The sequence below is a fragment of the Sturnira hondurensis genome, unplaced genomic scaffold (genome assembly GCF_014824575.4).
Source record: "Sturnira hondurensis isolate 20B ecotype Veracruz unplaced genomic scaffold, ASM1482457v3 Scaffold0016663, whole genome shotgun sequence".
NCBI lineage: Eukaryota > Metazoa > Chordata > Mammalia > Chiroptera > Phyllostomidae > Sturnira > Sturnira hondurensis.
This window is the reverse complement of record NW_028089294.1, coordinates 8,205,679-8,227,902: the sequence shown is the minus strand read 5'-3', so window position 1 is coordinate 8,227,902 and position 22,224 is coordinate 8,205,679. Positions and strand designations below refer to the sequence as shown.

The 22,224-nt window shown below is 40.8% G+C and overlaps 1 protein-coding gene across 3 annotated transcripts in view; it reads right to left on the bottom strand.

Annotated features, from left to right (window-relative positions):
• Positions 1-5,625: 5,625 nt before the first annotated feature.
• Positions 5,626-22,224, bottom strand: part of EIF2AK2 (eukaryotic translation initiation factor 2 alpha kinase 2) — a 36,855-nt gene continuing 20,256 nt past the window's right edge. For 2 of the 3 annotated variants that reach the window (XM_037066559.1, XM_037066558.1), the window contains exons 11-16: positions 20,860-20,979; positions 19,218-19,392; positions 15,941-16,069; positions 7,631-7,732; positions 6,323-6,376; positions 5,626-6,242 (exon numbers count right to left, since the gene is read on the bottom strand). In XM_037066559.1, coding sequence (XP_036922454.1) covers positions 6,099-6,242; positions 6,323-6,376; positions 7,631-7,732; positions 15,941-16,069; positions 19,218-19,392; positions 20,860-20,979 — 724 coding nt within the window. In that variant the 3' untranslated portion in view covers positions 5,626-6,098. The remainder of the gene's footprint in view (positions 6,243-6,322; positions 6,377-7,630; positions 7,733-15,940; positions 16,070-19,217; positions 19,393-20,859; positions 20,980-22,224) is intronic. The other variant, XM_037066560.1, reaches the window with a different exon arrangement.

Here is a 22,224-nt window from a genome sequence, read left to right as displayed (position 1 = left end):
ATGGAATCAGGAACTAGCTTCCATGATTTCAGGAACTTAGCTACTATGGCGACAACCCATCTCGTGCCCAGTGGCATAGGATATTTATGTTGAGTGCATTCAGAACAATTGTGAACAAGAATGGGAATGAGGCTTTCAATGTGAGTAAAGATATTTTTATTCATATAGGCCTTTTATGAGTTCACAACTAGACAATAATGAAAACCAAGGTAAGTAAAGCATTGAGAGAATTTTCAAGTTTAGAACATTTACGTGAAATTTGAAACAAAGTAAATTTTAGTATGTCATGTACCTTTGTTTTCATTGTGCTGTTTATTTTCAAAGCCCTATGTACAATGTCTAAAATGTTTCATTTTCCTAATTTTATTTTTTGTTTTTTTACTAAATGTATTGGAGTACCGTTGGTTAACAAAATGATACAGGTTTCAAGTGTACAATTCTATATCATCTATGACACTGTGTTGTGTGCTCAGCACCCCAAGTCATGTTTCCTTCCATCACACTTAGCCCCTGCACCCTCTTCCCCACCTGCCCTTCCCCTCTGGTANTAGGCCTTTTATGAGTTCACAACTAGACAATAATGAAAACCAAGTAAAGCATTGAGAGAATTTTCAAGTTTAGAACATTTACGTGAAATTTGAAACAAAGTAAATTTTAGTATGTCATGTACCTTTGTTTTCATTGTGCTGTTTATTTTCAAAGCCCTATCTATGTACAATGTCTAAAATGTTTCATTTTCCTAATTTTATTTTTTGTTTTTTTACTAAATGTATTGGAGTACCGTTGGTTAACAAAATGATATAGGTTTCGAGTGTACAATTCTATATCATCTATGACACCGTGTTGTGTGCTCAGCACCCCAAGTCACGTTTCCTTCCATCACATTTAGCCCCTGCACCCTCTTCCCCACCTGCCCTTCCCCTCTGGTAATCACCGCACTGTGGTTTGGGTCTGGGTCTGTTCTGTTGTCTTTTTTTTTTCTGCTCAATCCCTTCACTTTTTTAAACTCAAACACTGGAGCTTCTAAAATTCAAAATACATAGACTTCAATGTAGCCAATAGATTTGCCTTACAGATACTTCACTTTGTGTTATTTACCAAACATTTTATTGTTGAAATTTTAAAAGTGAACATTTAGTAGTAGACACATTTTGTAAATTCAAGCATGTGAAATTAATAGTCGCCACCAAGTCAAAAGCACTTAATCCTAAGTGTCTGCTTTATGCAGGGCAGTACACTCACGGCCTTGGGGTGTACAAAAGTTAAGACTGCCTATCCCTGTTTTCCAGAAATTCAGTGTGTATAGCTGAGCTCTGAGGCCAACTGGCAAGACCAATACTGAGGTACGAAACAATAGGAGTACTAGGGAGAAGCCTCATTCTGCGTGGGAGAGGGAACGCTGCAGAAGTAGCACTGAATTTGGGTTCCAAACGTAACTTTGATATGCAAAACAGTGAGGAAGTCACAATACGACCCAGCATTGGCTCTCTCGGGTGTATGGTCCCGGGAAGTGGAAACGTGTCCACATAAAACCTGACCCGGACATTCACAGTAGCCTTGTTCCTAATAGCAGGAAAGGGGGACAACCCAAATGTCCATCGACTGGAGAGTAAATAGAATGATAGAGCCAATGAAAGGGAGTGAACTACCGATCCATGCCACCACCTGGGTGAACCTTAAAAACATTTCACGAAGTGAAGAGGACCACTTACTGTCCTGTTCCATTTCCACGGAAGGTCCAGAATGCAGAAACCTCTACAGATAGATCAGTCACTGGAACTGGGGGGAGATGAGGAATGACTGCTAATGGACATGGGGTCTCTCTAGGGACTGACAAAAAGTTTTAAAAATGATGGTGCTCATGGCTTCATGACTCTGAATATGTGAAACACCACTGAACTCTATTCTTTAAATGGGAGAATCATAGGATATGTGAGTTATATCTCAGTCAGGTTGCTATTTAAACATAGGTGAAGGGAATTTCAGGTAGAAACCATAGCAGAGAGCCACTGAGTGCGGAAGCCTACTCAGGTAACCCAGAGCCGGCCAGGGTGGCCGGGCTGCCTCAGGTAATGATGAACACGTGTCATGGAATGGGAGCCTCCAGAGGAGCCCGGCCCTGCCAGCACCTTGACCTTAGCCCAGTGACTCATTTCAGACTCCTGGCCTGCAGAACTGTAAGAAAATAAATGCATTTTGTTTTAAGCCACCGAGTTTGTGGTAATTTATTGCGGCAGCCGTAGGAAAGTAATACAGGTGCCAATCAAATTAACTCCAAAAGAGCCACAGATATTTGAAAGCGATTTTTTTAATCCTCACTTGAGGATGTGTCCAATGACTTTTTAGAGAGAGAAGTGGGGGGAGGGAGAGAGAAACATTGATATGGAAGAGATATATCACTCAGTTGCATCTCACAGGCACCCCCAACTGGGGACCAAACCCGTGACCTAGGTATGTGCCCTGACTGGGAATTGAACCCTCAACCTTTTGGTGTAGGGGACGACATTCCCCAACTCATCCAGCCAAGTCACCCAGCCACGGCTTAAGAACAGTTTTATTTGCCTCATAATTTTACTTATTACACAAATTTTAGTTAAATGTTTAGGCCACTCGACAGCTATCAACTACAGGGCCTTCATCTAAGACCATCCTGAGGAACTCCAGGTTGGAACAGGTCACAATCACAGATACCGAATCACAGGCCCTAAGGACGGGATTGGCATTGGATATGAAGAGTAAATATCTAAGTGGAGACGTCTGCCTGCCATGCTTTGTTCCTTCGGCCTCTTTCCTATGGAATCTCTCTCTTGGAGTCAGCGTGGAGCATCAGGGGTTGCTTCTCAGTAACACACACTTCACTTCTGTGTATGCTTCTGATCGACCCCCGAGTTCCCATGCTGTTTCCTAGTCTGCTTTACATCCTCACCTGAACGGTCTGGCAGCACCTCAGACTCGGTATCTCCAGATGATATCTGACATTTTACCTCCCAAATGTGCTCCACACCATGTAGATAGACATATGGTGGCCCTACTATCGGCTCAAATTCTAACTCACTAGAAAACCGTATAATAAGGCCCTGACTGGTGTGGCTCAGTGGGTTGGGGATGCAAAACTAAAGGTCACTGGTTCAATTCCTAGTCAGGGCACAGGCCTGGGTTGTGGGCCAGGTCCCCAGTTGGGGGTGTGTGAGCAGCAGCCAAACGATCTTTCTCTTGCAAATCAATGTTTCCCCCGCCCTTCCCCTCTAAAAAAATAAATAAAAATCTTTTAAAAACTGTATAATAGATAAAAGTGAGAAAAACATCCCTCAAATATATATGGCTCTTAGGGGGGTTATTTTAGTGGATACCTGTATTTCCTTTAAGGGCATCATATTCCTGTCACTCACCTTCAGACAAACCTGGAGGTAACCTCTGATGCTTACCTCCTTCTAACCCTTCACATCCCATTAGTTGCCAAGTGCTTCTGGTTCGGTCCCCTCCTATTAGTCCCTCTGAACCTCGCAGACTTCCCCCACTTTTCAAATATAGTCTCTTCCTGCTCCAACCCATTCTAAATACACCGCTTCAGAGTACCAGTTGGGTCACATCCCTGCTTAAAGATAAAAAATCTTGCTTGTCACCACTGGAGGTTACTAGGGCACTGACTCATTCTAAAACTAGTAAGTTAAATATTTATCCCATCTCTCCCATTTGGCTGAAGAAAAAGTTCTTTATAGAAGAATCACAGGTGATAAATGCAAAAGGACGGATAGAATCCTAAAATCACTATTTTGTAACCCCTAATAAAATAATGAATCCAGACATTCACCAGTGGTTGCTAAAACCTGTAGCTGGACAATGGATGGGAAGCCCACCACAATCCACCACTGATCAACCTGAAAGCCGAAGTGGAACAAGACAGCAGGTTCCTCCCGAGTGGCGCTGGAGAAAGTGTACAGCATCGCCTATGAAGGATCCTTGGGGGAAAAAACGCTTCAAGCCAGAATCAAATGAAGATTCTAGATCTAACTAGACACTGAGGGGATACCATAAGTCAAATCCTGAATGGAGTAAATCCTGTATGATATATATCCCAGTTCCTTCCTCAAATAAATGGCAGGAGGGAAGACACTAAAAACAAGGGTAAATGTTATAGAGTAAAATACATCCTGATTGAAACAACCCATAGGAAGGTATTTTTGAGACAGAAAAATCAAATGCAAGCTGAATTATCAAATAATTTAAAAGGTTTCATTAATTTTGTTGAGTGATAATGATATTATGGTTTTGTTAATATTAAAAAGATCTTACTTGTTAGACATAAAGATCATTTTTAATTATTTACAAAGAAACAATGCCTAAATTTGCCCTAGGTCAGCAAAAGAAAATTTTTTAAAGGGGGTAAATATAATATCCATATGCATCATACAGATAGGTGTGTCTTTCAAAATCTCCGCACGTGTATGAGCACTTTAATTTGCAGATGCGGTCCCCAGCCCCTGCCCCTCTCTTCTTCTGATTAAGAATATACTTTTTATTCAATATAATTTTGAGGCTGAGAAGACATATACTCACAAATAAATAAAAGCTTCCAAGAAATGCTATAATATTTATTTCATAATAGTATACATAGTAAAATGAGAAAGTGAAAATAAGGCTACCTTCTTTTGAGGATAGCCTTATTCATTATATCCAGATGGTAGTCTTAAAAAAAGATTACTCTCCTCCCAGAAAAACTTCAAACCGACGGGAAAGTTCAAGGAATACGGGGAGAGACTCTCTGTACCACCCACCCAGATTTATCGGTGGTTCCACTGCTAACATTTCACCACATTTGCTTTCTCTCTCTCTCCCCATGTATTCATTGAGCGTTTGCAAGTTGCAGACACGACGCGATATCCACCCTGGATGTTCCTGCACACATTTCCCAGGAACGAGACACTGTCCTTCACAACCACAATATCATTATCACGCCTAATAAAATTAATGATTATTCTGTGTTATCTAATACGCCATACCCCTTGCCCAGACTTCTCACGTGGTCGCCTCTCTACTCACTTAAGTCCCTTGCTAGAGCGCCACGTGGAAGCCCTGTGCCGTCAGACTCCAGTGGAAAGGGATCTCAACCCTCCAGGCTGACAGTTTTCTACGCTTAGCTTGCCTTATACCGCAGTTACCATCTCTTTAAAGTGTTTGTTAGAATAGATACAAAATGTATTTAAGATAAAAAGAATAATTTTTGTATTGAGTCTACTAGTAAACACTAGTAGACTCAACATCTGGTTTAAGAAAAAGAAGTTAGCTGTAGCTTTGAAATCCCCTTCCCCATTCGCACAAAATCCCATCCCTCCTCAGAGACAACCGCTATCAAAATTTAACATTTCTCAACATTTCCTTCCCTTTATGGTTTTTACCACATTTGTCTGGATTCCTAAACAAAATGATTTCATCTAGCATGTTCTGGAACCTTATATAAATGGAATCATTCTGTATATATTTTCTGCAACCTGCTTTGCTGCTTAACATTATTCCTGAGAGATGTATCACGGTATACATTTCTCAGTACTTTGTTCACCTTCACTGCTATATAGTACTCCAGTGTGAATACAATGTATGTATCCATTTTTCTCTTGATGAACAGTAGTATGGTTTTCTGTTCCTTTGGCTTTTACAAACAGAAATTCTATGAACATTCTTTTAGGCAGAATGTAGGAATTCCATTCTGGCATATACACATTTACCTTTAGAGGTTACCAAATTTTCCAAAGTGACTCCTTACAACTTATCTTGTTATGGTTACCATGTTCCTCCAACTGTCTCATTACCTATTTAAGACATGGAAAGATTTATTTTTTTTGGCCTAGAAGCAGTAGGCATTTGATAAAGACTTTTCAATTGTTCGAGATAAAAAATTGAGGGATTTTTCCCCCCATCTTCATAATAAGGAGATGACCTGGGGAAAAGTAAAATGTGAAAACATTTTTGAAGTTAAAAAGTGCAAAACTTTCTGCAAATGTAGTAAAAAGAATTAGGGAAAAGGAAACTAATCCCTAGCAAGTTTCAGACAGTCGCAGGGAAAGCGAACGTCGGAAGCAGGCCACTTGTTCAGAAAGGCGCTAGCGCGTGTGCCGCATCCTCTGCTCTCCGACCACAGCCTTCCGCTTCTCCGCGGACTTCCACTCCTCCAAGGTCTTCAGTATTTCAGATGCCTTAGGTCGTTTCTTGGGTTCAGCTGACAGCAATTTCTGGAGAAGACTTTTCTGTAATAACAGAAATAGTCATACGATGAGGAAATAAAAGATTGAAATAAATAAAATTCTGGTTATTTTCAAGTGCTCACTTCTTTGTCATCAAATTCATCTGGGACAACACCACTCCTCAGATGTTCGAAAATCTGAAAACAAAACATATATCCATTCATTAGGAAATGACTCGCTTGGGAGGAAACACATAGAAAACAACAAAGGCTGGGGCTATCCTAAATCTCGTACATTTTCGGAGCTTCGGAGAGTCTCTTTAGCCGGGAAGTGAGCAGGACTCTCCTTCCCCACCCCTCCCATCCAATAAAATCTTTATCATTACAACATGTGGAAATGTCAAGGGTACAGGCCTTCTCCCCCTTCCTTTTGGAACCCTATACAGCAGGTATTTTCATTACCTGTTTCATAGGGGAGAATGCTGTTGACTCCAAATGAGTCCCCTTTACTGAGCTTCAGACTGTGTAGTGGCTCCCCACGGCCTTCACAACAAAGGCCACATTTCTGCCTTAATTTAGCCCCAATGCGTCTTTCCAATCCCATCAACCACCACTTCCTTATAACTTGTAGATTCCAATAAAAATATCAGACTCTGCCTAATATCCCCCCAAACACTCTGCACATTCCTATCTCCGTGCTAGAATCACCTTCTTTCTATTTTGGACTGTTAGAAGCCAACCCGTCCTTCAGAGCCCAGCTTGAACTCCTCCACAAAGCCCAAATCCTTACAGCTGGGAGGGTCTCCTCCTAGCTGCTCTCTAAGACTTCATGCTTTCTCCCGAAACATTTGTAGCCTTCTCTTATAGTACCTACTTTCTAGAGTATAAGCTCCTTAAGAATAAGGCTTATTCACTTTTATAATCCTTGCAGCACTGATCACAGGGTCTTACACCAAGCAGTTAACCAAAATTTTACTGACTGACTCAAATAGGAATAAACAGCTATGGTTTTATGAGAGGCACACACCTTTAAAAAAAAAAAAAGCTTTTGGCCCTTAACAAAAAGGGCTTTTTTTTGTTTCTTTGTTTTAATTTTTCAATTACAGTTGAAATTCAGTCTCGACATGGCTTTTCCTTTATACCCTTTGGTACAGAGGTTCTGGCCAGCTAGTCTTCTGGGGGTTTTCAAGGGTGGCTGTTCCAGAATTTAGTTGTAATATTGATGCAGTGGTGGGAGGAGACAAGCGCACTGTTTCCCTACTCCACCATCTTGACCAGAACTAACAAAAAATTTTGTGGCCCAAACATGAGATAAAAGCCAGATTTCATGTGCAGGAAACACTGGTATGTTCAAGCCCACCCCTACAGGAGGGCAAGAACTGTCCACAGATGCACGTCAGAGATGATGGCCAGTAATTCTCGTTGCCAGATTCCTTCTGTGAGATGACTTACCTTAGCTATTTCCAAACGTGTAGTAGGTATGTACAGAAGCTCTGCAAGAACTAGCCCTAAAGCAAAGATGTCCACTTCATTGCCATATTTGGGGGAAGAGATCTAAAAAGACCAATATATTTATATTTATTATTCCCCAGATATAAACATCCATGCCTTCTGAAGCCAAAAAAGTTATTTGATCAAAATATCTTCTGTAACAGTGTTATGTTTGATCTGTGGAGTATGCCCAAGTTCAAATCTTTGTCACTAAATACCTGTAAATACCATGTAAATTAACCATCAACATGGGAATAATCACAACCATAAAATGGAGTAACAATAGTTTCAACCTCAGAGTTTGATTGTGGCATTAAATGAGATGTGGCAGCTGAAACAGTTCAAGTAGTTTCTAGTAGATGACTTGCATGCAAATGTTCATATAAGATTTATTCATAATATTCCATAACTGGAAGCAATCCAAATGTCCATCAGCAGGAGAATGGATAAACAAATCACAGTATATAGGCATACCTTGTTTTATTGCATTTCACTGTACCGCATTTTTAAAAATTAGATCACAAATCCATTCAGAAACACTTTATTGTGATGTGGAGTAGCAAATGATCATTGTTTTCCTAAGAGGCTACTAAATTTGAATTTATTTAGAGAATGCTGTCTTCTACTTTCTTTTCTTTTCTCTCACCTGTTAGTATCTTGACAAGAGTTCAAATATTACATATACTTGGTAGATAAAGCTGAGGCAGGAGACAGCACAGGAAGAGCTCTGAGGCTGTGCTGCTGTTATTGGCCAGCATCTAGCATCCTGGTTGCCAGGAAACGCCTTTTAGCACTTATGTAGGATGGATAGTAAATCAAGGTAGGGAGGAGGAGGGAGATATGTCTCACTCACTAACTCAGCAGTCTTGAGCCTGGACTGATAATATTGCCAACTGTCCCAACATCACAAGAAATACTATGTTAGCAAGGAAGGAGGGAAGTCTTTGAAATTCTATGTAGCGCTTCCACTATCTGGGAAAGAAAGCCCTGAACTGTGTATCCATCCCAAGGCCTGGAAGGGGGAAAAAGACCGGGTTCACAGTGCCCAAAGAAGCAGCCCATAAAACAACTTTGGTTAATTGCCTTCCTCTGGTCACTATCTGTTTTACGAAGGAGTCCCTAATGCTTACAGAAACAGCCCATAAGTAACTTTGGGTAACTGTCCCAACTTCAATTAACTGACTCCCGTCACGTATCTGTTTTACAAGATGAACAAATGGTGTCTGGAGCAAGATAAGGATTCGGCTAACAGACCCTCACACATACTTAAGTTTGGGTCATCATGTCCCCCAGGGAAAGCTGCCACCACTTTTACCCATCAATCAATATGTAACTTCTTCAACCCATCCTACCAACTACATAAGTCCTGAAGACAAAGGACCTGATGCCCTTGCCCTGTCCTGAACCTGTGCCTTTCACTCCCACCAGGCCTGTTCTCTTCCATGAGAACATATCACTGATAAACCCTGCTTACATACTAATGGACTTGGTGATCTGTAATTCTTTACTGCATTGGCAAGAAGAAATAACAAAGGTTAGTTCTTCCAGGCTTCTCCCTAACAAAGCTGTGCCACGGTTTGAGAGAATTAACTATAATTTTGAAAGAAATCCTACTCTGTTGTAAAATGCTAACAAACAGCATCGCGTGGTGCTGAGAAATCACTGGTGAAAGTAAACATCAATCACTGCAGCAAACTTCATTATCTTATTTTTAGAAACTGCCATGGCCGCCCCAAACTTCAGCAACCAGCTCACTGATCAGTCAGCAGCCGTCAGCATCAAGGCTAGACCCTCCACCAGCAAAAACATCACAATTCACTGAAGACTCAGATGTTGGTTAGCAATTTTAGTAACAAAGTATTCTTTAATTAAGGTGCTATGTTGTTTTAAGACATAATGCCACTGCATAGTGGATAAGCTACAGTATAAATACAGTGTAAACAAGTTTTATACGCACTGGAAAACCAAAAAGTGCATGTGATTTGCTCTGTTGTGATACTTGCTTTATTGCAATTGTTGGAAACGAACCTGCAATATCTCTGAAGTATGTGCCTCAGAGGTAGGGAACAGTACTCAGCAATAAAAGGTAACCATCTGCTGGTAGAAGCAACAATGAGAGGTTCTCCAACATTGCTTTGAGTGAGATGATCAAATACAAAAGAATACATACTGAAAGATTCCATTCAGAGGAAGCTCCAGAACAGGGAAAACTAATTAATGGTGATAGAAGGTAGAGCACAGGCTGCCTCTGGGTGGTGGGGGTTCTACACCCTCAAATCACCAGATAACTCAGTATATCTATCCCAGGACGGCAAAATAATAGAGGTTTTTTGAAGAGTATGTTTTCAGTTAAAATGACTTTTAAAGGACATTTATAAATCAAAAAGAAAAATTGGATGAACAACCCCAAAAGATGAAAATGGACAATAAGCAATCAACAAAAACAAAAAACTATTGTTAATTAGCCTATATATCAGCCAAACATGCATAAATCAATATAGTACAACCATACTCATAGAAGCACTTTTTTTTTGCAATAGCCAAAAGCTAGAAGCAACCCAAATACCCATCCATGGATGAATCAACAAAATGTGGTCCATTCATACAATGGAATATTATTCAACCTTTAGAAGGAAGGAAATCTGAACATGTGCTACCACATATGGATGAGTCCTGAGGACATTACGCTGAGTGACATAAGCCAGTCCCAAATACTCTCTGATTACACTTAGGAGGTACTTAGAGCAGTCTGGTTCACAGAGACAGAAAACAGAGTGGTGATTGCCAGGGGCTGCGGGGAGAAGGGAATGAGGAGCTGGTCAGCGGGTCCCAGAGTTTCGGTTTTGCAAGATGAAGAGTTCTGTGGATGGATGGTGGCAATAGTAGCACAACAACACGCACTTACTCCACTGAAATGTTCACTAAAAAATGGTGAAGACGGGGCATCCAGTCGAGATGGATGTATAGGTAGACACACTTCGCCTCACTGTACAACCATAAGGAAGAACACAACTAACTTAAAAGTGAAAAACACCCAGAACTGTATGGGAGTGTGACGATCAAGGATTTAAAGAAGGTATATTCATCCAGAAAGGTCAGAGGGGCAAAGACGGGGAGATGGGGTACAGAGGATGCATTGTGGGTGAGCTGGGCTAGTAAGGTGGCGAGGCAGCAGCGGCCTATGGAATGAGCGGCCCCACATTCACCTGTGGTGGATAAAAATCAGGAGGACATCCCATCAGTCCTGAGCAATCCCAGCCCCAGGCTAGACCAGGCAGCCCAGGTTTCCAGCACCAGGAAAATGAAGCCTCATAACTTCTGGCTGTAAAGCCAGTGGGATTTGGGGCAGCAGAAGAAATGCTGGATTCTCAGGAGAGCCCTGAATCTACACAAACCCACCCACCCTGGAACCACAACCAGGACAGCAGCTGGAGGGGTGCCAGTCACAGACAGAAGTGGGTGAAGTGACTGGAAAAGGAGCAAGTGCCAGGCAAGCCCCCAGAGGTCAACCAGCAGTGACACTGTCCCCTCCTCAACCCTTCACCCACACACAGAGCCACAAAGTGACAAAGCAGCTTGCTCCACCCAGGCAAATACTCAAAGCTCTGCCCCATACAACGTAACAGGTGTGCTAAGACGGACAGTGTGGCTCTGCCTAGTACACAGACACAGGGAGGCTTCCAATGAGGAGACAGAAATATGGTCCAAATGAAGAAACATAACAGAGTCCCAGAAAAAGAACTAAGTGATGTAGACATAGCCAACCTATCAGATGCAGAGTCCAAAACACTGGTGGTCAGAATGCGCAAAGACCTCACTGAATATGGCAAAAGGATAAGGGAAGAAATGAAGGCTACACTAAGTGAAATAAAGAAAAATCCACGGGGAACCAACAATGAAGGAAAGGAAGCTAGGGTTCAAATCAATGATTTAGAACATAAGGAATAAATAAACATTCAGGCAGAACAAAATGAAAAAATAAGAATTCAAACAAAAGAACAACAACAACAACAACAACAACAAAAGGAGAATTTAAGAAGACACTGAGACATCTCCAAAAGGGCCAACATCTGAATCATAGGAGTACCAGAAGGAGAAGAGGAAAAGCAAGGAATTAAAAACTTACTTGAAAAACTAATGAAAGAGAACTTCCCTAATTTGGTGAAGGAAATAGACATACAAGTCCAGAAAGCACAGAGAGTTCCAAACATGCTGGACTTAAAGACATCCACACCAAGACCCATCATAATTAAAATGCCAAAGGTGAAAGATAAAGAAAGAATCTTAAAAGCAGCAAGAGAAAGGCAGAGAGTTACCTTCAGAGGAGTTCCCATAAGGCTGTCAGCTGATTTCTCAAAAGAAACTTTGCAGGCAAGAAGGGATTGGCAAGAAGTATTCAAAGTGATGAAAAGCAAGGACCTAGGTTACTCTATCCAGCAAAGCTATCATTCAGAATGAAAGAGCAGATAAAGTGCGTCCAAGACAAGGTAAAGCTAAAGGGGTTCATCAACACCAAACCCTTATTATAAGAAATGTTAAAGGGTCTTATTTAAGAAAAAGGAGATCAAAACTATGAATATTAAAATGGCAACAAACTCAACTGTCAGCTGAATCTAAAAAAAAAAAAACAAAAACTAAGCAAAACACTAGAACGGNCTCTATCCAGCAAAGCTATCATTCAGAATGAAAGAGCAGATAAAGTGCGTCCAAGACAAGGTAAAGCTAAAGGGGTTCATCAACACCAAACCCTTATTATAAGAAATGTTAAAGGGTCTTATTTAAGAAAAAGGAGATCAAAACTATGAATATTACAATGGCAACAAACTCAACTGTCAGCTGAATCTAAAAAGAACAAAAACTAAGCAAAACACTAGAACAGGAATAGAATTACAAATATGGAGATCATTTGGAGGGTTATCAGCTATGAGGGGGGGTGGGGGAGAATGGGGGGGAAGTTATCGGGACTTAGAAGCATAATTGGTAGGTACAAAATAGACAGGGGGATGTCAAGGACAGTACAGGCAATGGAGAAGCCAAAAGAATTTATATGTGTGACCCACGGACATTAACTAAGCAGGGGGAATGCTGGAAGAAAGGAGTTACTGGGTAGAAGGGGGCAAATGGGGGAAAATCTGAGACAACTGTAACAGAATCAATAAAATATACTTTAAAAATAATAAATCCATATGGTGAAGATGGTCAATGTTATGTTATATGTATTTCACGACAATTACAAATCAATAAGTATATTTTAAAAATCTATAGCCTCACTCACTCATCATCAATTAGAAACAAGAAGTCCCATTTTAATGACCGAACACCATACATCCTCAGGGAAAAGCTTTAAAATACGAGCAATTCTCACAAAGAAAAAGTATTTTAGAATTTCACTGAAAAATGTAAATGTGACCTTGAGGTAGATTGTGTTATTGCTCCCAATTGTGCACTGACCTCCCAGTGAGAGCACAGCATTCCCCTACATGCTTGGCCTTGAGCTGGGCCATGCACGTGGCTCTGGGCAACGATGTTTAGTGATGTATGCCACTGCTGAGCAGAACCTCAAAGGCCATCACAAGACTATGACAATACTTTTTCCAGTAGAAATAGCAATGCTCAGTTAGGAGTCTTCCTTCAGTCTGGGTTCTGGAGTGAAGGAGACGCGTGGGGCAAAACTTTAGCCAGGCTGTAGCAGACACGTCAGGTGAGCAAGAAATAAACCTTTGGTGTTGTGGGCACCACCAGGAAATTAGGGGTCATTTCTTACCATAGCACTGGCTGGCAAAAGCTGACTGATGGAGAAATCTACCAACTTTCTGGAGAAGTTTTAAATATATTAAGATGCCAATCTTGCCCTGGCTGGTATAGCTCAGTGGATTGAGCGCGGGCCTGCGAACCACACGATCGTGGTTCAATTCCCAGTCAGGGCACATGCCTGGGTTGCAGGCCAGTTCCCACTTCCTGGCAGGGGATGCATGAGAGGCAACCATACATTGATATTTCTCTCCCTCTCTCCTTCCCTTCCCCTCTAAAGATAAAATAATAATAATAAATAAATTTTTTTTAAAAAGATGCCAATCTTTATCAACTAAATCCTTAAATGTAATGCAATTGCTATCAAAATCTCAATACCAGTTATGAGACATGACAAGCTGATTCTATCACTTATTTGGAATCATGAATGTGAATACTAAGAGCACTTTTAAACTGAAGAATAATATGAGAGATCCCACTGTCCAAATACTAAAATCTATTTAATAATGCTATAATAATTAAAACAGCACAATATTAAAGAAAAAATCAACTGGACACACACAGATCCATGAGTATGTGGGAATTTCATGCATGATGAAACAGCATTTTTTTTTGTGCTAAAACATACATAACGTAACATTTACCATGTTAGCCATTTGTATTTGCAGAGTTCAGGGGCATTGAGTGTCTTCACAATGTTGTGTTCCCATCACCACTCTCTATTTCCAGAGGTTTTTCCACCATCCCCAATAGACACTGTGCCCACTTAAAAATAGTATAACTTCCCATGCCTTCCCCCCTCAGGCTTTGGTAACCTATGTTCTCCTTTTGCCTCTATCAATTTTCCTAAAAATAATATTTTAAACAATAAACTATTTAATACATGGTGATTGAACAATTAGAGGTACCCAGGTGGGGAAAATCAAGTTATAATCCTTACTCATAAAGATGCAAAAATTAATTCAAGTCCAACTGAAGAATTAACAAAAACACAGAATATTTTATAATCTTATGGTAGAAATAACTTCCAAAGTAAAAACTGAGAAATCTAGCAGCCATAAAGAAAATGTCGATACATGTAACACTTAAAACCTTCTATATTGCATGATAAACAAGAAAAGAATGAGTAATGATCAAGGAAAAAATTCAGTAAGACAGTTAATAGATATAGCATCAATTTCTAAAATACATGATTCCTTACAAGTAAATCAAAAAATATAACCTAATTTAAAAAATGAAACAAAGAAGAGGAATAGAGAATTTACAGGAAAATTATAAGGCAACACATACAAAGACGGCTTGCCTTGCCAAGAACCCGGAAAATGCAAACTAAAAGAGCAAGACAGCCCTCACTCATCACACTGACCAAAACTGTAGTCTGCCCATACCCTAGCCTGACTGACCGTGTGATGGAGGAAGCGGCACCCTCCTGCACTTAGATAGGAGAGCACAGTAGAATCACTTTTTAAAAGTGACAACCTCACAGCATTTCGCAACTTGGAAATGCACTTGTCATTCTATTCAATAATTGTACTTCAAGGAATCTATCATAGGTTATCATAGAAATATTTGTCCTCAGATTCAAACATAAGGAAGAAGACATATAACATGTCTATAAATGCAAAAAGCTGGAAACAATCTAAATAAATACCCATCAATAAGAAAATAATTAAATCATGATAGAGCTCTCTTTGGCATACAATATAGTTATGTAAAAGAATGTGAGCCCTGGCTGGTGTAGCTCAGTGGATTGAGCACGGGCCTGCAACCAGAGTATCTCGGTTCGATTCCTAGTCAGGGCATATCCCTGGGTTGCAGGCCAGTTCCCAGCAGGGGACACACGAGAGGCAACCATACATTGATATTTCTCTCCCTCTCTCCTTCCCTTCCTCTCTAAAGATAAATAAAAAAATCTTTAAAAAAAAAAAGAATGTGTCACCCAGCTGGTGTGGCTCAGTGGACTGAGTGCCAGCCTGCGAACCAAAGGGTCACTGGTTGGATTCCCAGTCAGAGCACCTGCCTGGTTATGGGCCAGGTCCCCTGTAGGGTGCACGTGACAGCTAACCACACATTGATGTTTCTCTCCCTCTTTTTCCCTCCCTGCCCCTCTGTCTAAAAATGAATAAATAAATTCTTTTTAAAAATGGGTCAGATCTACTTATAGCAATATGAAAAATTATGATATGCTGTCGAGTGAAAAAATAAAGTCACAAAAGAACGCTATAGTTAGTATTCTACTAAAAAAGTATGTATGTATATTTTATGTAAAAATCCTGTGTAAATATATACCTGTGTTTGTATATTTTTACAACTCACAAGTAAACGATCTTAAAGAATTAACAACAAACTGTCGTTAGTGGAGTAAAAGTACAATAAAAGGAAGGTTAATGGGACTTTCCCATTTTTATCTATATACTTTGGTACTGTTTTGATTGTATTAAGAGATGTCTATTATTTTTATGATTGAAAAAACTGAAAGAAGTAAAAAATATAGAGAGATAAAAAGGAAAGTAACCTCACCTGTTCTGGGCTCATGTACAGGGGAGTTCCCCGATCACGTGTCCTCTTTTCATGATATTCCTGAAATGTTACGAGTCCAAAGTCTCCAATCTTTATTTGTTTTGTATCTACTAAAAATATGTTACTCGGCTACAGAAAAAGAAAAAAACAATGGTTAAGTGTAAGCACCGTTTTGACAGACTGGTATCACATATCCAAATCATATCTGGCAACGGCTAATTTTATATTTGCTTACTACCGTATAAGGCATTTTACCCTTACATGGGTAGCTCAAAACATAAAATTTAGTATCCCAGGTCTCTTAAAGTGCCAGCTGAGGAAGTCAGGACTTCTCTGTTAGCAGAGAAGGCCCAGGGCAGAGCTGGCTTCAAAGATCTGAAGAGCTATTGGGTGGAAGGTGGATTCACTCCGCATCGTCCCGGGTCTTAAACCCAGGACTAGAGGGTGCTATAGTGTCACCTAAAAACACTAGTAGTGTGGTCCCCAAAATGGGTGTTCAAGAGTTCCCTATCCCAGGAAGTATTCAAGACAGAACTGGATGCCTTCTCGGTGGAAATGTTGCAAATATGAGTCCAGGATTCGATGGGGATTGAAGTAGGAGCCCTTAAGATCTCTTCCAATTTTCAGATTCTCAGAATGGGTCTCTTCTCACTAATACTATGGGGTATCTTGTGCAGAACTACTTGTGGGGGCTTCCTTGCTGTCAATTTTTCCCATCTCTGACAACTTCTTCAAAAACATACCCCTCCCATCCTTGAAGGCATACCAAGTTAACCTGAAACCAGTAACTAGCACTGAAGTATTTTTTCCAAGCAATTCTTTGAGCAGGTTAAAAAAATAAATAAAAAGAACAGAATGAAGGGTGTTCATCTTATTCCACAAATTTGTAGAAGGTATTGACCAGAATTCTAAAGAATGTGAAAATAGTTGGTTACTGGGAGGACATTAATATTTGCCATAGTTTAAAGGGCTGGACTTGCAGTACAATGTTGGGCTACCCATTCACGCACGGGCCTCATGAGCCAACACTTGTAAGAGGGCCTTGTAAAGGCACTGAGAGGGAGGAGACTTCAGCCCAGGATGGCTGACAGAGGAGCTTCCAAGAAGCCAGCCTGAAAAGGTCCACACAGAAAGTAGCAGTTGGATTAGAACAATGAACAGTGGGACTGGAAGCCAACACCAAGAACACAGATGGAAAGCTGTAGCTGTGTGTGGGGTGGAAGTGGAGAGGAAACGTGCGAATGCTGATTCAAGTTACAGTGTAGGAATGTGCTGAGTTGGCACACGTGCTGCTGCTAGCCCCACATGAGCCTACCGCCTGACTCTGAGAAACAGGTTACATTTATGGTGCTGAGTGCACATCCAAGCTGGATAGGACCGTGTAGTAAAAACATCAGGTTGCTTACTTCCTGTTCATTAAAAAGAAAAACAATGCCACATTTTGTGTAATCAGTAATGGTATAAACATTTCGCAAAATGTTGAGGTGCGGAGCATTAAAAGAGGCTGCCAATTTCATACAGGCAGTACGGGAATAAGGGCTGATGCTCAGGCTGAGGATGACCAGGGAAGCTGTGGGCCTCAGAGGACTGAACCTCCAAGGACCAAAAGCCCTCACTGCAGAAATGTCTGCATCACTCCCCTAGTGCCTCTGGTCTAGTTCTTAAGATTCCGACGGGAAGTGATAAGCACCGGTAAACGTCACGTAACAGGCTTTACTGCACAAAGACCATGGGAAGCATCACCAAAAAAAGTGCACGCCTCCGTTTGCATCCTACTTCATACGCAAGACAGCAGCACCTGTATCAGTGAAGCTAGAACAGCTGTAGAAGATGAAAGAAGGCTCAGTGGTATCCGAGTCTGACCTTTGAGCAACTACAGATGTAGAGCAAACAGACACAAGAAAAGATCAGTCCCTGACCCGGGGCACAGGTGGTGGGGGACACAGGAGGTGGAGGAGAAGGCAGACTCCAGCCAACACCAGTCAGAATCGCACTAGTTCATCCTGGGGAGGGTGTGGGAGCTAACACCTACACTTCTGTATTCTCTTAAAAATTACTGGATACACAGATAAGTGTGCTTAATTCTTCACTTCACTCCATGTATGATTTATTCCAAGGTGAAGGCATAGTCCTTCTAAGTGTATCTTTCTGAGCAGAGTCCTTCTGATGTTCTAACTTCAAAGAACACCTTCAGATGTTGTTAAAGAGAGGTACTGGAACCAGGACTCACACATGAAGGCATCGCTCAGCCCCCTGGGCAGACCAAGGGTGCACTATCGTTTACGGGTCACTTATTCTTATGAAGGACCAACAAACGACTATCTGTGTAAGTGTTCATTTCACTCAGGGAAACTTTTGCTTCATTCCTCACTCCTGGGTGTTTTAGATAAATGGAATAAGCAGACAGCCAAGATCGATATAAACGAGGTACTTCTGCCTGATCCAGAGAGATCTGGAAAGGCTATATAAAGGGACCGGGACCAAGGGGACAAGCAGGAGAGTGTTCCATGCGAGAACATGCGCACAGGTTCAGTGACAGGACTCGGCATGGCGTGTTTGTGAGGACGGCAGGCAAATCACAGCACAGCATACGGAAGAGAGACTGAAAAGAAAAGCTGTTCTGTCTCTCTTCTTTTGTTTTTTGACGAAATGGAAAAATGGGAAAACCGCCCATGTAGACCATGTAGGATGCCAGGAAGACAGAAGAAAATGACAATACAAAGGTCCGCTTCATGTTGCAAGGTTTGGATTATTGCAATTTTCTAATCATAAGGCAGAAGTGTCCAAACGCAAAAAAAAAATGAAAAAACTGGACCCGGGGCTTAGTAGTTGTGACTGCCCTCAAGAACAATGGCTGAGAGAGCAGGAGAACCACTGTTCCCAAAGCCACCATCAGCAGAATCCCTTCTGCCCCTCAGACCAGCCCGAGTAGCAGCAGAGGCCGGGACTGAGCAGCCACCATGATCATCTGCACAGAAAGGGCAGTGTACTAAAGCCGTTAGTGTTTACAGTGGAATGACTATCAGCCAGCGAGCACCAGGAGTGAATGGGCTCCTTCCAGCGCAGCGCCGTGTCTGGGCAAGTTTGCTAGCCCTGGAGATCTCCTGAGTGGCTCTAGGGAATGGTATGTGGGTCAAGTTCTAGGTCCATTCTAACTTCAGAGAATCAGGGATATATTTCTTCATGATTGTCAAATAATTCTAAAGCTGGAGAAGACAGATTTTTATATTATTAAGTGATATTTATCAATTCCTACCAAAGCACATTTTCCACTTACCTTAAGATCTCTATGAATTAAGCCTTTTGAATGTATATAATTCACTCCTTTTACTATTTGCTCAAATAATTCCAAAGACAAGTCTTTATCTGCGCCCATCCCTCTTCTATCATCAATCCATCGTTCCAATGTTCCTTTATCACAGAATTCCATTTGGATGAAAAGGCACTTGGGGCTTGGTCAAAGAGAAGTAGCAACAAAAATAAATTCAGTAAAAAAAGCATTTAAAATTTTTTTAAATTTTACTGTTCAAGTATTTTTTTCAAAGTGTAACTTCTTAAGCACAAACATGTCTCAAAAGAGAAATCTAAATAAACAAATTTGAATCAAAATATAATACACCATTCCTGTTTAAATCATAAATCCCCAAATGTCCAGAGCTTTATTTGTTTAGCTGATTTATGAAGTGTAGCCTGTCCATTCTTCAATGCTTAGAAAGGTCCCTGATCACCTTTCTAAAAGATGGGAATGGGAGCATTAACCCAATGGAATTATAGAAAACCAAATCTCATCATTCAAGTAATTTAACATATTTTAATTCATCATCAATCTACTGAGCATCTATTTTGTGAACAGCATAGAACAGGCACCTAAAGATGAGAAAATGAGTTAGACACTGTCCTTGCTGTCGTGGGGATGACAGTTTAACAGGAGAGAGGTCAAGGAAAAAACAGGCCTAAAAAAATAGCACAAGGTTAGATACTCCAAGAGAAATGTCAATACACTGCTGTGAGATGTAACTGAGAGCACTGATTTTGCTAACTTTTGATATTTCTCTTCTGAACTAAGTTGGTCTCATTATTAATATATATTCTTTGAATGTCTCCTGACTAGAAAATAGAAAGAGGTAGCCAAGAATTTGCTGAAAGCTAAAGAAGTCCCATGCGGGACTTGAAGTCCCTAAAGTCCCATCAGGCCCAGAACTCCTGAAACTGATGATAAAGTTCTCAGTCCGTGGGATGGAAGCTGGGTTTGTGAGGGGAGAAAATGGATGAACAGGCCCATGGTGGGCTCCAGTTTGCACTGAATGGCTTTCAAAGGGAGATGCCTGCTCTTTAGAATCTTCCAGCCCTTTGGCAGTGGCTTACCTGAGACAAAACATGAGTGATGCAAGGTGAGGTGCTCCCATCAAAGCTCATGGTCCTAAGATTATTGCCCCCCACCCCACCATAAATGGTGTCATTGCATTTGAAAGGGACCCGCTGACTGCATCCTACCAACTGGGGGCCTGAGAGAGGGAGAGGAAAGCTCTGGCAGCTGAGGACAGGACCCACCAGTTGCAGCATCGACAACACGTTCGAACAGCCTCCTCAAGACGTCATTGACAGACGAGACTGAACCGGACGTGCCAGTAAGCGTATCTATGAAAGAATGCCATCAGGAAAGCTACACCTGAGATGCTGAAAACAGCTGAGGACAGGAAAAAAATGTTTGAAAACCAGTTTGGAGTAAGGAGAGGAGGAAGGAAAATACTGTTCACGGTCTCCTCACCTGCAGAATCGAGATATAACAAGGTCTCAAACAGTGCTTGTGGTGGTGATTATTGTATGTATTAATCAGTGGCCTTACTGATGGCCCACACAGAGTCAATGATGGTTTCCTCCATCCTGTTATGTGCTATGCGAATTTCTTTTTTAGTTACCTGTCTCTTTGTTTTTCCACAGCATCATCAGTTCCATCCCAGCAACTAGAGTAGCGAACAATATTTGGATGATCTAGCGCTGCCAAAACTGTTACTTCACGCTCTACCTTTTCTTTATTTCTTAAGAGAAGCAGAGAATAGAAAGGGTCAGTATATGTCTGGACAGTAGCAAAACACCTCCTTTATTGAGCAGTCACCACAGTTCCCACACCCTGAGCTTTAGAATGAAAGCCAGAAGCACTGAAAAGGAAAAAGTGAACATACAGAAAAAACATAGTTGTCTTCACTCTCAACATAAAAGAAAAAGAGACAGTGACTTAAATCATCCCAGTTTAAAACATCAGGCAATTTAAAAGTCATTTGCAGTAGTCTTTGAAATGCCAATGATACAGTTTTGGGTAGCTAATGCACACACGTTTTGTTTAGACCGTGTTAAAGTCACTTTGGATTTCATAAACAAACCCCATTTAGGCAGCAAGGGTAGGTAACCCCAACAGCATAAAAAGCCTCATCTGGAATTTTCAGTGTGTGGCAAAGATATACAAGGAGAGGATCTATGCAGAGAAACGGAGACTTCACTGTATGTGTGGGAACTTCACAGGGATGAGCACTCAAGAGTCAAGGCAATTCTATGCTAAATGGATTAAACATATTTGAGATTTCAAGGATGAGAAAGGATAAGGATAAACATTGTACAATTTCAGTTAATCTGAAAAAATTCCTTATATGACACACAATTTATAAAAATAAAGAAAAAGTACTCATATACTGACAATCCTAACACAATCACTTATCATTTGGGGTTATTTTTTATTGTTTTCCTTCGTGTACATTTCATACATCTGCAATTGCAGTATATAATTTATACTCTATTTTTTCATATTGTATTTACAATTTCCCTTGTTGTTTTACAATCTGCAATTTTCCTGATTGTTTTACCATCTACAGTACGCATAAACTTATTAAGGTACTATTTCAAAAGGATAAAAAGTAGAGCGAATAGTATAATAAAGCCCTACCCAGCCATCACCCAGATGAAACGAAGAGCTGCTAATTTCAGCCATACTGTTACCCACTTCCTCCTCTTCCCCTACATTATTCTGCAGCTACTACCAGCATTGTATCATTTCACGTACACACACTTTCAGCATCTAACCCTCAGTTTTCATGACTGTAAAGTAGCCATTGATCAGGGGAAAGAACAAAACACACGTAATCATTTCTTTATTGCAGGATGTTTTGTTTTTTCTCATTTTTGACTGTTATAAATAACATTGTGATTTATATGCTCTTGTATAGTTGTTTTCTGCAATTTGGGTAATATCCATAGACTAGGTTCCCAGGCAGGAAATCCACGGGTCGGAG